General features: G+C 45.1%; 1 protein-coding gene across 1 annotated transcript in view; it reads left to right on the top strand.

Annotated features, from left to right (window-relative positions):
• Positions 1-18,379, top strand: part of Zbtb8a (zinc finger and BTB domain containing 8A) — a 32,249-nt gene that overhangs the window by 11,045 nt on the left and 2,825 nt on the right. The window contains exons 3-4 of the mRNA XM_059256140.1: positions 10,912-11,732; positions 13,628-13,797. Of these exons, the coding sequence (XP_059112123.1) occupies positions 10,913-11,732; positions 13,628-13,797 (990 nt within the window). The 5' untranslated portion in view covers position 10,912. The remainder of the gene's footprint in view (positions 1-10,911; positions 11,733-13,627; positions 13,798-18,379) is intronic.

The raw sequence follows: 18,379 nt of genomic DNA, 5'->3' as shown, positions 1-18,379 counted from the left end.
CCCTCAAGTTTCTGGGGTGTTTCCTGTCCTTGTTTCCCATCTCACCCGGGCATTGTCACTGGGGAAACCGGGATTGTCACTGGGGAAACTGGGATCCCCTTTGTATCCTTAGTCTCCTCAATAGAATGGTTTTAAAACTGGTTCAGAAGGAAGCTTGAGGGCCATTTTATTAGAACTGGAAAGAAAAACAACAGGGCAAGCAAAGCTGTCGATCCTGGCAGCTGTCGGGAGGAGGAAAATGGAGAGGAGAAAGAGAGAAAGACTGAGGTGCCTTTTTGAGTTAAGGTCCAAGAAAGCTGGCGTGTTCAGGAATGCAGGTCAACAAGCAGCTACATTGTGGAAGGGAAGCGAGTGCTTCAGAGAAAGAAATGAGAAATCCCAGAGTGGTGGAGAAAGGTGCTTAGGTTTTGGGCCAGTAGTCAAGAGGAAAAGATAGGTAGGTATGTAGATGGATGATAGATAGATAGATAGATAGATAGATAGATAGATAGATAGATAGATAGATAGACAGACAGACAGGCAGGCTTGACAGTGCTGTGTGGTGGACGCTCCTCAATCCACTACATCATAGAGTGGCTTCGGGAGGGATAAGCCCATGATCTCATTAAGGGGATAATCATTCCTCCCATCTGCTTCGCATGTCTTCTGGTGAATCTGCTTTCCTGAGGAATGATCTCTCCTACTCAGGTAATGAATAGCGCAGCTGGATTAACTCTCGGGACAGACAATAGTATATAGTATTCCAGTCTTTAGAGTGTATAGAACGCCATATTTCCACCAAAGCCACTCATATTTCATTCTTTTGACTAGAAGCAAAGACTTTTCCCTTAATGGGTCTCAAAACCCTGATAGCTTCATTTTTTCATACAGCTTTTTAAATCCTAAGAAGGGACAAACTGATGTTATCCTGTGACACAGTACCAGGGGCCCAAGGCTCATAAGGGAGAAGCCTGTCCCCAGTGCCCTCTGGTTACGACACAACCAAGAACATTATACACTTCTCCTATCCCTAAACTGCTTGACCAATTTTTATCTCTTGTTTTCATCAGGATTACAGATGAGATTTATGTAGGTTCTGGGGATTAGAATATAGGTCCTCATACTTCTGTGGCCAAGCCTCCAACATACTGTCAAAATTTTAACGTATTTTTTTTTCATTCATTCTTTGAGAATTTCATGCATGTATACAATGTATTTTGGTCATATCACTGCCCATTCCCCACCTCCAGCTTCCCCTTCCACCGCATACTTCCGCAGCCTGTCCCCTCCCAACTTCATGCCCTCCTTCTCCCCCCCCCCCAACTTCTTCATAACCCACTGAGTCCACTTAGTGTTGGCCATAGGCACATGAGTGTGAGGTCATTCACTGGATAATAGACAACCTACCTGTGGCCACAACCTCAAAGAAAAAATGGCTTTCCCTCCCCCAGGAGCCAACAACTGTCAATGGATCCATCAATGCCAGGCATGATGGTGCACGCCTTCAATCCCAGCACTTGGGAGCCACAGGCAGGTGGATCCATGTGATCCAGGGCCACACAGGGAGACCCTGTCTCGGGGAAAAAAAAAAAAAAAAAGAATGTTCAGATCTATGCTTAGGAATTTAGGCCGGAGATAAACATTTGAAACCTAACAATGGAATTGAGGCAGACAGCACAGGGAATGATTTAGTACCCTGGAACTCCTTTTTTTTTCTTTGCTTTTTAAGACAGAGTTTCTCTGTATAGCCTTGGCTGTCCTGGAACTCGCTTTGTACACCAGGCTGGCCTTAAACTCAGAGATCCACCTGCCTCTGCTTCCTGAGTGCTGGGATTAAAGGCGTGCATCACCACTCAGCCAGCCCCTCATCTAACAATGCAGCTGGTAACCTAGGACCTTCACCCTGCATCGATCTGCAGAGCTGCGCTTACACCCCACTCTAAACCATAGAACAGCTGCGTCAGTCTCCTGATGATTGGGTGAAAGTCCTCATGCATAATAGAAAATTGATCTGCCACTAAGCTACATCCCCAGCCACTTTCTTACTTTCTGTTTTGAGGCATTCTCTCACTAAGTTTCCCAGGCTAGCTTATAATATACAAAAAGAAGGTGCTCCTTCCCCAGAAGGGTGCTGAAAATTCCTCTTAGTCACAGTTCTATTTAATGGAACTAGGCAGCATTTCCCAGGTGTGAGCATTTCTACCTTGAAAGCTAAGATGTCTGTAGAGACAGAGCAAAAGTTATGTAGATTGCATGTAAAAGTGAATGCAAACTCCACTGCTGCTTTTATATTTGCTTTGTGTTTTTGCTCTTATTTTATTGGTGCTGGAGACTGAACCAGAGAACTCTCCCGTGGTAATATGTACCTGTAGGCGGATATTTTCTGTCTGGCCCATCAGCTCCCAAATAACCACACAGAGACTTTTTATTAATTATGAAAGCTCAGCTGATAGCTTAGGCTTGTTCTTTTTTTTTTTTTTTTTTTTTTTTTTTCTCGAGACAGGGTTTCTCTGTGTAGCTTTGGCACCTTTCTTGTTAGTTTTGTTCTTAACTAGCTCTTCTAACTTAAATTAGCCCATATTTTTATTAATCTACATTCTTTTACTTCTGTCCCATTTTGCATGTCTGACTTGTTCTGTGTCTGTCTGGCTTCTCTCCCCTTCTTCTTCCCAGCATTCTCTCTGCCCTGAAAATCTGGCCTAGCTATTGGCCGTTTAGCTCTTTATTAAACCAATCACAGTGACATATCGTACACAGTGTAAAGGAATATTCCACAACATGTACCACTGAGCTATACAGCCTCAGCCCTACTGCTTCTTTTCTCTTCTCCTCTCCTGTGTATATGTGTGTGTGTACCCGTTCCTGTGTGTACATGCATGTATGAGTGTATATACATGTGTGTGCATATGTGTATAGGGGCCAGGGGTTGATATCAAATGTTTTCCTCAATCATTTTCCATACTATTATTGTTGTTGTTATTATTTTGAGACAGGGTCTCGCTATGTAGTTTTGGCTAGCCTGGAACTTTTTATGTGGATTGGGCTGGCCTTGAATTTACAAAGCTTTGCCTGCCTCTTCCTCCCCAGTGCTGGGATTACAGACATGTACCACTAAGTTGGTCCCCACCTTATTTCTGAGATAGAGTCTTACTGACCTTGGAGCTAGAACCCAACAAACCCCAGGAATCCCTGGCTCTTCCTCCTCAGTGCTGGAATTACAGGCTCGTGCTGCTGTGATGGGCTTTCCTTCCTTCCATCCCTCCCTTCCTTCCTTTTCATATTCAGTGTTGGAGACTGACCATAGAGCCTTGTGTGTGGTAGGCAAGGACTCTACCACTGAGTTATATAGCCCCCACCCCCCATTGCCCTTGATTTCAAGACCTGAGTGTCATAGTTTTGGAAAAAAGATGGGGTTGTATATTGCTCAGTTCTCTCCTCTCTCTCTTTCTCTCTCTCTCTCTCTCTCTCTCTCTCTCTCTCTCTCTCTCTCTCTCTCTCTCTCTCTCTCTCTCTCTGCAGTGCTTTTTAATGCACACGACATCCTATTGGCTAGCACCCAGTTTTTCAGGATATTATCTCTCAGATGGGATCATAATGGCAGCTATTTCATTTGGGTTTCTTCCACACTCTGTCAGAAGTTCTGGAATTTTAACTTATTTGGAAATAATATCCCGAGTCCCAGATTGTAGTCAAGCAGTGAAATACATTTTTGAGTCACTCCCATGTGCTCCTGCTGAAACTGTAAATCCAGACTCTGGTAACTGCATCCGAGACAATGAATTTAGCCTCTTTTGTGGTTGTTGTTGGTTTGTTTTTTGAGACAGGGTTTCTCTCTGTAGCCCTGACTGTCTTGCAACTCGCTCTGTAGACCAGGCTGGCCTCGAACTCACAGAGATCCACCTGGCTCTACCTCCTGAGTGCTGGGATTAAAGGCGTGCGCCATCAATGCCTGACTGAATTCAGCTATTTAAACAGTATATTCCTTAGAAGTCATTACCGAATCTATTCCTAGGCTTGTGGCCAGGTCTTTTAGTAAAATCTGATGCTCTCTTTGTTTCCTTCTGTACTGGTTTAGAATTTAGCCCCTTGTATGATGTTCTGTGGCTGTGATTGTGGTCCAGTATCCCTGGAGTGGTGAGAAAGGCCTGTGGAAGCCTGGCTAGGCATCCCCTTGCAGGGGAGTAGTTCAGGTCAGGAACCACAGAGCTGTTTAGAAGGCAGGTTAGGAATGGCAGCCCACCCCTTGTCTTAGTCTATCCGAGCATTCTTATCCAAGTCACCATACTCCACTCAGGCTTGTAGTCATAACATAGAGCAAAATGCATTCAGTCCAACTCCAAAAGGACTGTAGTCTTTCAGTCTCAATACTGTTTCTTTTTTTTTTTTTTTTTTTTTTTTAAAGATTTATTTATTATGTATACAGCATGTATGTCTGCAGGCCAGAAGAGGGCACTAGATCTCATTACGGATGGTTGTGAGCCACCATGTGGTTGCTGGGAATTGAACTCAGGACCTCTGGAAGAGCAGTCAGTGCTCTTAACCTCTGAGCCATCTCTCCAGCCCTCAATACTGTTTCAAATTCCTTCAAAGTCTCTACTGAGACTCAAGGCAATCTCTTAACTGTAACCCAGTGTAAACACAAAAGCAGATCACATACTTCTAGCACACAACAGCACAGAATATGCATTTCCATTCCAAAGGGAGGAAAGGGAGCATAGTGAGGAAATACTGGACCAGAGCCGGTCTGAAACCTAGCAGGGCAAACTCCAAATTTTGCATCTCCATGTCTGAGGTTAAAGATCTTCAGATCTCCAATTCTTTTCAGCTTTGTTGACTGTGACACACTTCTCTCACTTGGGCTGGTTCCACACCCCATCTGCAATTTTTCTTGGCAGGAATCCCATGATTCTGGCATCTCCAACATCTTGGTGTCTCCAAGGCAATCCAGGCTTTACCTTCACAGCTTCACACAGTGGCCTTTCTGGGTCTTCATGCACGGACACCCTTGACACATGCCTGGCCTCAGTGGCTTTCCTTAGTCATAGAGGGAGATTCCACAGTCCCTTTCTTCTAACCTTGACTCTAAAGCCAGAACTACGTGGCCAACACTGCCAAGTTCAGGCTGGAACCTGGCTCCTTCGTTCAAATCCGTTTTCACCACCTTTCTGTTTATGATGATTGCCTTCACTGCTTAAGCTTTCCTTTAATTCCTTGGAACCTTAGCTAGGTGGGGTCTTGCCCTGAAGTCAACAATCCTATTATTCCATTTAGCATCAGGCTTTTCTTTTCTTTTGTTTTTTTTTGAGACAGGGTTTCTCTGTGCAGCCCTGGCTGTCCTGGATCTTGCTCTGTAGACCAGGCTGGCCTTGAACTCACAGAGATCCACCTGCCTCTGTCACCTGAGTGCTGAGATTAAAGGCATGCGCCACCACCACCTGGCAGCATCAGACTTTTCTTTAAACTTTTTATCTCCTTGAGCACTGGACCTAGTCATGACACTTCCTGGAGCTCTTTTTCTCCCCAAACTGTACATTTTGTATTTCTCTTTGTCTAGCTTCCTCATTTTCATTATAAATCTAAATAAGAGTGATACTAATAACCACACAACAAAGTCGGTACTAGGCTGTCTTGAAATCTCTGCCATAATCCAAATCTCTCCAATTTAGCTTCAGGCAGATTTTTAGGACAAGGGCAAGAAGTAGTCACATTCTTTGCCAAAATATCACAAGAATGGGCTCTAGGCCACTTACTAATACTCTTCCCCCTCCGAAACTTCTTGAGCTAGCCGTTATAGTTTATATTGCTCTCAGCACCACTGCCTTCCATGCTCCTGCTAGTATGGCCCATCAAGCCCTGCTTAAAGCGGTCATCTGCTTTCCTAACCCAAAATCCCAAAGTCCACATTCTGCCAACAAGTAGCACAGTCAGGCTGTCACAGCAATACCCCACTCCTGGTACCAACTTCTGTCTTAGTCACTGTTCTCCATTGCTGTGAAGAGACACTCTGACTAAGGCAACTCCTATAAGAGAAAGCATTTAATTTCTTACAGTTTCAAAGGTTTAGTCCCTTATCATCTTGGTGGGGAGCATGATAACACTCATGTGCTGGGGCCGTAGTTGAGAGCCATATCCTGATTCACAGGCAGAGAGAGACAGACAGACAGGCAACACTTGGCCTGGTGTGGGCCTTTGAAACCTTAGAGCCCACCCCCAGTGACACACTTCCTCCGACAAGGCCACACCTCCTAATCCTTCTAATTCTTTTCAAATAGTGCCACTCCCTGATGACTAAACATTCAAATATATGGGCCTGTAGGGGACATTGTTATTAAAATCACTATATCCCTATACCTCAGAAAAAGAGAAGAACTAGAAATCATGACAGCTCCCTATAGTCTAACACTCCAGAGGCCAAGGCAGAAGGATCCTGAGTTTGAGGCCAACCTGCACTCTCTAGACCATGGGTAGAAGGGAGAAAGGAAACAATCTCAATGAGGAAAGACCTACTTTCTGGGCCTGTGGGGAACTCAAGGGACTTTAGAGGTACAATGTTCTCAGATGGCCTGAATCTGTCCCAGAGTTCTCATTCCAAGTGTCAAGGTCCTTCTCCTTCATAATTAATTGATACTCATTACAGAAGAAATTTGGTCAAGGTAAAGTAACTTCCATGGTAACTTTGCAATCCAGGTGTCCTCGGTGTCTGGCTCTCGCTGTCTCCACCTCTGGCTCTATGAGGAGGCTCTCTTAGGATGATCATTAGTTCTCTGCCTCCCTGAGAGTCTAAAGCCTAGAGCCTGTTCTTTCCCCTCTTAGGCGCTCCCGGGCAGTAGAGCAGCTAGCCTCCCAGAATCCCCTTGGTCTGCATCATCATGGCTCCTGCAGGGAGGCATTCAGTATATATACAGATGCAGCTAATGAGCTCAGCAGTGACACTCTGCTCCATACTTCACCTTTTCATTGGCATTGAAGCCATGAGTCTATTCCAGCTCAAACAGTTGGCCAATGAACCCCCAAATTCTGTTGTGGAGGGTTTATTTCCCGGGCTCTCAACTGAGATGATATACTAAGAATCCTATACAAAAAACCCAGAAGCGATTCTGTATATTCCAGACAGATGATTTACCCCAGAGACATAAAGAGTATGTGTACCTTATTATTCCACTTAGCATCAGGCTTTTCTTTTCTTTTGGTTTTTCAAGACAGGGTTTCTCTGTGTAGCCCTGGCAGTCCTGGAATTCAAACTGTAGACCAAGCTGACCTTGAACTCACAAAGATTCGCCTGCCTCTGCCTTCTAAGTACTGGAGTTAAAGGTGTGCGGAACCACCACCAGCCAACTTTACTTTTAATGTTCAGCATCTTCCTGATCCCCAATAGCCCCTCATTAGAGCCTGCTTAAATTACTTGCACATAGTGACCAGTGGCAACCATTACCAACACAGATACTCACTTTCTACTTTTACAGACTGCCTGGAAAGCAATTTTTACTGAAACTTAAGCAAACCAAACTTACCCTGATGGAAAAATTAACCTAAAAATGTTCATTTTAATTTTACGTGTTTGCTTGCAGTACCTGAGGAGGCCAGAAGAAGGCAGCAGATTCTCTGGAACTGGAGTTACATACAGTTGTGATACTCTATGTGGGTGTGGGGTACTGAACCCAGCTCCTCTGCAAGAGCATCAAGTGCACCTAACTAACTGCGAGTCATCACTCTGGCCCAATATTAACTTTTTATAAGCAGAATTAGAGGCTGCTGAGATGGAGCAGAGATTAAGGGCTCTTGCTCCGATTGTTGAGGACCCAGGTTCAATTTCCATCGCTCCCATGGGATCTTACAACTACGTGTACATCCAGTCCCAGGGGATCCAACTCCCTCTATGGCCTCAATGGGCACACATAGAAATGCAGGCAAGCCAGGCAGTGGTGGCGCATGCCTTTAGTCCCAGGCGGATCTCTGTGAGTTCGAGGCCAGCCTGGTCTACAGAGCGAGCTCCAGGACAGGCACCAAAACTACAGAGAGAAACCTTGTCTCAAAAAAACAAAAAAGAAAAAAGAAATGCAGGCAAAACACCCATGCACAGATGAGGAGGAGGAAGATGAGGAGGAGGAGGGGAATAAGAATTAAAATGTTTATGCAGCATTGAATTGGTTTTTTAGCTCTTTCATGTTGTGAGGAGGAACAGACTCAAATCAGATTCAAGCCACAGCACACATAAAAAAAACATTTACAATTTAACATTATGATTACGAATGTAGAAACTTTGTCTGGGTGGTGGCAGCGCACATCTTTAATCCCAGACCTGGGTGGGGCGGGGAGCAGAAGCAGACGGATCTCTGTGAGTTCGAGGCCAGCCTGGTCTACAGAATGAATGGCTCTCCAAAGCTACAGAGGGAAACCCTGTCTTGAAAACAAACAAACAAAAACAAAGTAGAAGCTGAAGAGTACAAGACTCCTAGACCAAACATCATCCCTTCCTCCCCTTCCCTTTCTTGTAACCTTTATTCAGTATTTTTCCACCATCACCCTTATTTTCATTGCCAGATATGACAAGAAATTATTTCAGTCGACTGATATAAAATCATTTGTTTATGGTTATAGCCCCCTTTACCACTGACCCTAAACTGTCTCATTTTATATGCTTTTTTCGAGACAGGGTTTCTCTGTGTAGCTTTGTGCCTTTCCTGGTACTCACTCTGTATCCCAGGCTGGCCTCGAACTCCCGGAGATTCTCCTGTCTCTGCCTCCCAAGTGCTGGGATTAAAGGCGTGTGCCACCGCCCGACCCGTTTTTGTTTTTAAATAGGCCATGGCCAAGCCTGAGTGGGTGGGGCAGGGTGAAGAGAGATGATGGGGTAGAGCTTAGAGGCCAGGGAGGAGGACGCTATAAACCACAGTAAGAATGAGCTGCTCTCATAGGCAGCGTGGTAGTGCAAGCCTGGAACCCTGCACTTGGGAGGCTGAGTGTCACCGTTGTGATGACACTGTCAGGTCCATTGCAACAGTAACATGTCAGCTACACGGTTGTTTTCATACGCGGACCGTTTGCTTCTGTGGTCTTTGTGCACCAGTTACGTTTCCACAGCCTGCTTTCCGTGTTTGAGTGCTAAACCTTGACAAGTAGTTTCCAGTCAACATGTTGTGACTACCATGGCTGAGTCAGAAATAAAGGAGATGATGTTAGAAATATAACCTGTTCCTGGGAATCTTCCCTCTTCAGAGGACAGATGCCCTCCTGTCACACTGAAATAGTTCCTTTACGCTGCAGTGTACAGATGTGTGACAGCTGTTTGGATGGAACTCTGTGCTGCAGTCTCCTCTGTGAGCCCTTACATAGGGCAAGCTTGGAATCTGCAATATTAAAACCCCCGTCTGTGATTTCCGGCGTCATCCTCAGATCCTCTGCATGTAAAACAAGTCTTATAGTCACTGTCCAGTCTGTCAACTTGACACAGACTAGAGTTACCCGGGAAGAGGGACCCTCGGGATGCTTTCTTGATTAATGATTGATTTGGAGGAACAAGCCGGCTGTGGGCAGCGCCGTTCTGGGCAGGCGGGCCTAGGTTGTATGAGGAAGGTCACTGAACAAGCCGTGGGAAGCACCAGTGGGAAGTGTTCCTTCATAGCCTCTGCCCTGGCTTCCCTCAGTGACGGACTGATGGAGACATATAAACTCTTTCCTTCCCAAAGGAAAACAAAGTCCCTGTTAATAGAAACTGCTATCGGGATGTTAGTGAGCATTGACAGACACACTTCAAAGGCAAGCCTGGACTCTCCACCTTCCATCCCGTTTCAAGTCAAACCTTCTGGTCCTTTGTCCTCGCACTGATTTTTCCATAATTTTATTGTTTCATCACTGATAGTAAAGTACACAGCATTTTCTGGAGGGGACAGTTGTCAATTGTGTACTTCTAAAGTTGTAAAGTAGAAAATTCTAGTTCATGGCTCTGGTATTTTCTTGTATTTGTCTTTTGGAGACATGGTCTTGCTGTGTAGCCCAGGGTACCCTGGAATTCTCTCCTGCCAGTTCTTTGTTTATTTTGTTTTGTTTTTGTTTTTTTCCTTGCTAGAGATCAACATGGGCCCTTTCCCCATTCCCTAGGAAGGTACTTTGCCATGTGAATACACCCCTAGCCTTTTCTTCACTTTTTATTTTGAGACAGAGGCTTGCAAGTTTTCCAGGCTGACCCTGAGCCCTCTCTGCAGCTCAGGCAGGCCTAGACCTTGTGATTCTCCTGCCTCAGCCTTCTTAGTAGCAGGGACCTGTAGTCGGGTTAGGCAGTACATTCCAACTGGAGAGAGAGGAAGAGGAAAGGAGAGGCAGGAGACTCTGGGAGCCGCCGCCAGAAGCAAGACGTGAAAGTACCAGTAAGCCATGAAGCCACGTGGCAATGCATAGATTAGTCGAAATGGGTTAATTTAAGATATCAGAGCTAGCTAGCAAGAAGCCTGACCCATAGGCCATACAGTTTGTAAATAATATAAGCCTCTGTGAGTTCACTTGGGATCAAGCGGCTGCACGACACTGAAGGGAGAGATTCATCCCCCTCGCAGGGCCAGGCAGGACTGGGGAAACATCTGGCTACAGGGACCAGCAGGCACGATCCCGTAGAACCCGCTGTCTCGTGTCTTGGGGACACAAGAAGAGAGGCTTAATGCCGGGCAGTGGTGGCGCACGCCTTTGATCCCAGCACTCGGGAGGCAGAACCAGGCGGATCTCTGTGAGTTCAAGGCCAGCCTGATCTACAAAGCGAGATCCAGGACAGGCACCAAAACTACGCAGAGAGACTTTGTCTTGAAAAACTTAAAAAAAAAAAAAAAAAAAAAAAAAAAGAGAGAGAGGCTTAGCTGGGAAACGAGCTTCTGGTTCTCTTTCCACTCTTCCTAGGCTTGTTTCTTAGTTCCCCCCTGGTGACCACATGTCGTTCCCCTGCAGGATGGAGATCTCCTCCCATCAGTCTCACCTCCTGCAGCAACTGGACGAGCAGCGCAGGCAGGGCGTGTTCTGCGACTGCAGCATTCTGGTCGAAGGGAAGGTCTTCAAAGCGCATCGCAACGTCCTGTTCGCTAGCAGCGGCTACTTTAAGATGCTGCTTTCTCAGAGCTCAAAGGAGACAAGTCAGCCGGCCACAGCCACATTTCAGGCCTTCTCCCCGGACACCTTCACCGTTATCCTGGACTTTGTCTACTCCGGTAAACTCTCTGTTACTGGACAGAATGTTATAGAGGTGATGTCCGCCGCCAGCTTCCTTCAGATGACTGATGTCATTAGCGTGTGTAAGACTTTCATTAAATCTTCCCTGGACATTAGTGAGAAGGAGAAGGATCGCTACTTCAGCCTCTCAGATAAGGACACCAGCTCTAACGGTGTGGAACGTCCCCCTTTTTATAGCAGCGGCTGGCAGGAGGAAAGCGCGTCTCCCCGTGCTCACCTGAGCCCAGACCAAGGACCGAGTGTAGTAAGTGGAAAGTTGTGGAACAAGTACGCTTATCCTGCGGCTTCCCAAAGGAATACTCAACAACCACTGGCCAGTGAGCAAAGGAAGGACGCCATTAAAAAGACCAAGCATTTGAGACTGTCACAGCCTCCTCAGACTGCTCCTCTCAAGTCTGGTCAGGGAGAAGCGCGGCCGTCCGATACCGCCAACCACGCTGCCCAGTCTGAAGAGCAAGCACAGACTGATGCTGAAGTAGACTCTGCTCCTGCTGGCTGCCAGTACGGCCACGGCTCTGACGTCACATCCAGGAGCTTTCCAGGTACCCTGACGAGCCTAAGTCCCTCACCACACCCAAATGCCCTTCATTTAGGTGCCACGGCAGTTGAACCAACTGATTTTTTTTTCTTTTTACATTTATTTATTTATTTATGTGTGTGTGTGTGTGTGTGTGTGTGTGTATGTGTGTGTGTGTGTTTGAGCACACGTGTATGGGTGATGCCCACAGAGGCCAGAGAAGCACATTGGATCTCATTAGATGCCCTGGACTGGAATTACAGATTGTTGGGGGCCACCTGCATGCTGCTGGGAACCACAACCAGGTCCACTGGAAAAGCAGCAGGTGCTAAGAGCACCTGAGTTTTTAAGTCATACTTTTTACTCAAATTTATTTCATAGGACATGAATTTAAAATGTTTAATTCAAAATATAATACTGAGTACATTCAATGACAGTCAAGGGAATAGATACTCAGAGTATGCACACACACACACACACACACACACATGCACACAGGAAAAGAAGAAAAAGAAACACACTCTCACACTTTTGCGTGACTAGCCCTGGATTCTGTTCCCAGCCTCACAACCAAAAAGCATTAACGAGTATATGAAAGGAAGGCAGAGGTATAAAAAGTATAAATAGAACAAATCAGGTTCTGTTACAGCTGGACATGGTAGCTCACACCTAAATCCTAGTACTAGGGAGGCGGAGGCAGGAGGCTCACTCTGAGTTCTAGGCCAGCCAGAGCTACTGAGACCAACCCTGTCCTGAAAAACAAAAGAAGCAGGTTGGTGAGGTGGCTCACGTGCCACGGAGCCTGAGGCCCTAAATCCAACCCCTGGGGTCCACATGGTGGAAGGAGACAAGCAGGTGACTCCTGTGAGAGTTCCTGACTTCCCCTCTCAGTGTGGGAACCGGTGGACCAACGTGTAACACACACACACACCACAAATAAAATAAATCAATATAATCTTTACAAATCTCAGAAAGAAAGAAAGAAAGAAAGAAAGAAAGAAAGAAAGAAAGAAAGAAAGAAAGGGGTTGGAGATTTAGCTCAGTGGTAGAGCACTTGCCTAGCTTTCCAAAGGCCCTGAGGCGGAGGGGTCTCTTTTAAGCAAGGTGTGGTGGCACACACTTTTAATTTCTGTATTTCGGAGGCAGAGGCAGGTGAATCTCTGTGAGTTTGAAACCAGTCAGGACTGCATAGTGAGAGCCTGTCTCTAACAAACAAACAAAAATTCCCTTTTAAAAATGAATTGCTGGGGGCTGGAGAGATGGCTCACCGGTTAAGAGCACTGGCTGCTCTTCCAGAGGACTCAGGTTCAGTTCCCAGCACCCACATGGCAGCTCACTGCTGTCTGAACTCCAATACCAGGGAATCTGATTCCTCCATATAGTCATACTTGCAGGCAAAACATCTATGTATATAAAACAAAACAAATAAATTATTTAAAAAGAAATGAATTGCTAAGGCCAAGTGGTAGTGGCCCACACCTTTAATCCCAGCACTCAGGAGGCAGAGGCAAGTGGATCTCTGTGAGTTTGAGGCCAGCCTAGTCTACAGATCGAGTTCCAGAATAGCCAGGGCTACACAGAGAAACCCTGTCTTGAAAAACCAAACCAAACAGAAAATAAATAAATAAAATTAATTGCTTTATTTTTGGCTTGTGTGTGTAGTTTTACAGCCTGGTACTACATTTTGACATTTAAAATCTAATGTGAAGTAAAATGATAAGGGTGGTAGTTTAAATTTACCTGGTCTTTGTACTCAAGTTATACTCTGTGCCCAGGGTTACTTGACAGTGTGGTTAATTCGAGTTGTCTGTCCTTCTGTACCTTCACAAGACTGGACTCACCGACTCCTTTGGGTTCTTTACACGAATAGAAACGTTGCTGTGATCTCTGCAGTGATTTACCCCAACTGTCTCTCGACAGATGATCTGCCCAGGCTGCGATTCAGGTGCCCATACTGCACACATGTTGTGAAGCGGAAAGCAGACCTCAAACGCCACCTGCGCTGCCACACAGGGGAAAGGCCCTACCCGTGCCAAGCTTGTGGGAAACGGTTCAGCAGGCTAGACCATCTGAGTAGCCATTTCCGAACAGTATGTATACGAGTTTTCATCATTTTGCTTCTTGTAAAATATGTGCATTTATCTGCGTTCTCTCTCTCTCTCTCTCTCTCCCCCCCTCCCTCTCTCTCTTCCCCCCTCTCTCTTCCATTTCTCCCTCTCTCCCTCCTTCTGTCTCTCCCCCCCCCTCCCTCCCTCCTCCTCTCTCTCTTCCCCCTTCTGGGACTGGGGGATTGAACATCGCATCGCACATGCTAAGCAAGCTCTCTACCACTGAGTTATGTCCCAGCCTTGCATTTATCTATAAATTATATATATATATTTATATAATTTGAATCATCTAACTTGGGCACGGGGAGGTGACTTACTCACTTGCTACACAAAATGATGACTTGGGTGGATCCCCAGCATCCACATAAAAAATAATCCAGGGGGCTGGAGAGATGGCTCAGCAGTTAAGAGCACTGACTGCTCTTCCAGGGGTCCTGAGTTCAATTCCCAGCAACCACAGGGTGGCTCACAACCACCTGTAATGAGATCTGGTGCCCTCTTCTGGCCTGCAAGGACACATGCAGGCAGAATACTGTATACATAATAAATAAACCTTTAAAAAGAATAATAACAATCCAAGTGTGGTGTGCACATGTGATTCTAGCATTGGGTAAGCAGCTAGTCTGGCTAAATCAGTGAGCTCCAGTTTAAGCTAAAGCCTTTTTTAAAAAAAATAGGTAGAGGAGGAGGTGAGGAGGTGGCTCAAAGGTTAAAAGCACTGGCTGCTCTTCCAGCTTCCAGAGGTCTTGGGTTTGGTTCCCAGTACCCACATGGCAATTCACAATCATCTGTGACTCCAATTATAGGGGATCTGACACCCTTTTCTGTCCACCACGCACACGTGCTGCACATACATGCATTCATGCATTCAGGCAGAACACTCATACATATAAGTAAATTAATAAATCTTTTAAAAAATATGATGGAGAGCAGGAAGGAAGACCGTGAAATCAACCTCCACATGTATGTAACACATGAACAGGTACACATAGGTATAATACACAACCACAGGTCTAAATTCATGGAGAAAATCTCTCACCACAACTCCACCTTATTAAGAATCCTTGGCCCAGTGAGATGGCTGGGCAGATAAAAGCACAGCACTTGCTGCCAAATGATCTGTGCCTCGTGACCCGAGTTTCATTCCCAGAACTCAGAGGAACTCCACAGTTATCCTCTGGCCTTCACACATGCACCATGGCACACACATACACACCCACACCCATGCGCACAAATAATAATAAAATTTAAAAACGTAATTGTTCCAGAAATACTATTTTTGTTTTGTAAATAACTGCATAGATTTATATAAAGTTATATAAGAATTGTATCCTGTGGTTCCGTTGGTAAGACACTTACATCTACCACACCTGACAACTGACTTCAGTACCAGGGACTCACACAGTAGAAAGAGAGAATCAATTCTTGAGTGTCATCCTCTGACCTTACATGTGCACTGAGACACATGTAAGGTGTCACACTAAATACACACACTAAATAAAGTGTAAATACATTCACTGGTCTTGAACTCACCGAGGTCTGCCTGTCTCTGACTCCAGGATTAAAGGTGTGCAGATACATATATATATAAAATTTTATTCTCCTTTGAGACCTTAAAGTAGGAGATATATTCTTTTGGTGCTAAATCTTTTTGTATTTCCATTTCAGTTTGTGTCAAATCTCATCTGGTTTGATATATACTTCTCTGCTGGGAGACAAAGAGTAACCTAAGTTTTAGGCCAGAATCACCGTTTACGTAGATACTCAGCATCTGCTATTGATCACTGAGAGCTGCTGGACCTCTGTCAGGGGCTGAGTCTGACCTGTCTCCACTGCACCTTCTTTCTAGTCTGGATCAGCTTCTCCCTCCTCTCCCTGAGGGAAGGAAGGAGGGAATCCCAGTCAGGGACTCTCAGGAAAGTGCTGGTCAGTGCTCAGTGCCTCACGGTTTAACAAGGAATAACGATGGATTGCGTGTAGCTCATGCATGCCTCTAAGTGCTCATGAGGCTAAGGCATGAGGATCACCATGAGTTGGAGACCATTCTGGCTTACAGAGTAGATTCCAGGCCAGCCTGAGCTACAGTGTAAGATCCTATCTCAAAAAAAAAAAAAAAAAAAAAACCAAAAAAACCAAAAAAACAAAAAACAAAAAACAAAAAACAAAACCTCCAGGGCAATGGCTGGGTTGGTAAAAGTGCTTGCTGTGGGAGCATGACTTCAGACCCCTGGGACCTGTCTTAGGGGCAGCTGCAGCACAGCAGCTAACAGGAGAGACCCTGCCTCAAACAAGACAGAGGGGAAGAACTCACACTGGAGGTTGTCTTCTGACCTCCACACACTTCACACACGTACACACACACACACTAAATACTAAAAGGAGATGGCTCAGTGGTTAAGAATACATGCTACTAGCTGTGCGTGGTAGTGTATGCTTTTAGTCCCAGCAGAGGCAGGTGGATCTCTGAGTTTGAGGCCAGCCTGGTCTACAGAGCAAGTTCCAGGACAGCCAGGGATACACAGAGAGATCCTGTCTTGAAAAACCCAAAGGAGGGGCAGGAGAGATGGCTCAGAGGTTAAGAGCACTGACTGCTCTTCCAGAGGTCCTGAGTTCAATTCCCAGCAACCACATGGTGGCTCACAACCATCTGTAATGATATCTGGTGCCCTCTTCTGGCCTGCAGTCATACATGGTGTATACATAATAAATAAATAAATATTAAAAAAAAAAAAAAAAAAAAACACAAAAAAAAAACTTAAAAAAAAAACCTTAAAAAAAAAAAAAGAAAAACCCAAAGGAAAAACAAAAGTACATAGTACTTTTACAGAGGATTGGGCAGCCCACAACCATCTATAATTCTACCTCAAGAGATCCAATACCTTCTTCTGGCCTTCCTGGATCCCCATACATGTGGCATATGCTCATACAAACACACATATGTGCACGTAAATAAAAACAAATCTGTCTGTCTATCTATCTACACAAATATTATATTAAAAATATATACCAAAAATGTATTCTAGCCGGGTGGTGGTGGCGCACGCCTTTAATCCCAGCACTCGGGAGGCAGAAGCAGACGGATCTCTATGAGTTCGAGGCCAGCCTGGTCTCCAAAGCGAGTTCCAGGAAAGGCGCAAAGCTACACAGAGAAACCCTGTCTCGAAAAACTTAAAAAAAAAAAAAAAAAAAAAAAGTATTCTAATTCCTGAATATACCAGCTACCAAAAATTCTCCTCTGATCTCCACATGCCTCCCATGGCACTCATGCACATGCATGGTCACACATATATCATGCAGACACCAACAACAATAACAGCCTTTTAGGATGAGCACAGAGGGGCATGCCTCTAGTCAGTTTACTTCTATTTATTATATATGCTCCCAAAATTTTCTTCTGTGCATCTCTTTTACACGAGGTTTTGTCCCCTGTGTCCCTTAGTGAATACCTACCTTTCCACTGCAGTAAAATTTTATGTAGTACTTAGTTCAGTTCTGATTTCCCCATAGTCCCCGCCAAATACTTCTTATAGCTGTTTTGTCTTGCCAGAGTCAAGTCTATCTCATTGCTAAATCCCATTAGTGTATTTTTAATCTAGTATAATTTTCCCCACACACACACCTTCCTGCCTCATAACACTGGATTGTTGAAGACACTAAGCCATTTATTTTACAAAATATCTTACCTCTGAATTTCCTTGCTTTTACATAGTGTTATTTAGCTTGTTCCTTTACCCACCCTGAATTTCCATGTGCTGAAGTTTCATCTATATCCTTAATGGATTCAAATAAAACACTTTGGGCCAGAACATATCAAGGCCAGTGTTGTATATCCCACGTGTCACACTAGGATACACTTACTAACTGGAGGACTGGTTGTCGTCGTGCCCACACATTGATCATTTTGCTGGGAGTTGGTAGTGTGCTCTCACCTCTGCACACTCACACTCACACTCCTTCGCTGGGGAAGAATCTATGGGGATCTGATCAGGCATCATACAGCTGTCCATTTCCCCCGCAACCATTTAGTTAATGGTATTATTTCCAGAGAAAGAGTGAATGTGGGGATGGCAGGATACCTCAGTAGGTAAAGTGCTTTCAGTGCCAATCAAACCACCCACATAAAGGCCAGGTGTACATATTCTTTAAAACTTATTTTTAGGGGGCTGGAGAGATGGCTTAGGGGTTAAGAGTACTAGCTGCTCTTCCAGAGGTCCTGAGTTCAATTCTGAGCACCACACAGCCATCTATAATGAGATCTGGCACCCTCTTCTGGCATACAGACAAACATGCAGACAGAATACTGTATACATAATAAATAAATAAAGATTTTTAAAAACATATTTTAACACACACTCCCCCCCTTTCTTGTGTGTGTCTGTGTCTGTGTCTGTACACATGAGTGCAGTGCCCATGGAAACCAGAAGAGGGAGTCAGATTCCCTAGAGTTGGAGATACAGACAATTAATTGTAAGTTGCCCAACCTGGATGTCAGATCCCCTGAAACTGGATTTACAGACAGTTATGAGCTGCCATATGGGTGCTGGGAATTGACTCGGGTCCTCTG

This window comes from Peromyscus eremicus, chromosome 2 (genome assembly GCF_949786415.1).
Source record: "Peromyscus eremicus chromosome 2, PerEre_H2_v1, whole genome shotgun sequence".
Lineage (NCBI taxonomy): Eukaryota > Metazoa > Chordata > Mammalia > Rodentia > Cricetidae > Peromyscus > Peromyscus eremicus.
This window is presented reverse-complemented; position numbering and strand designations above follow the sequence as displayed.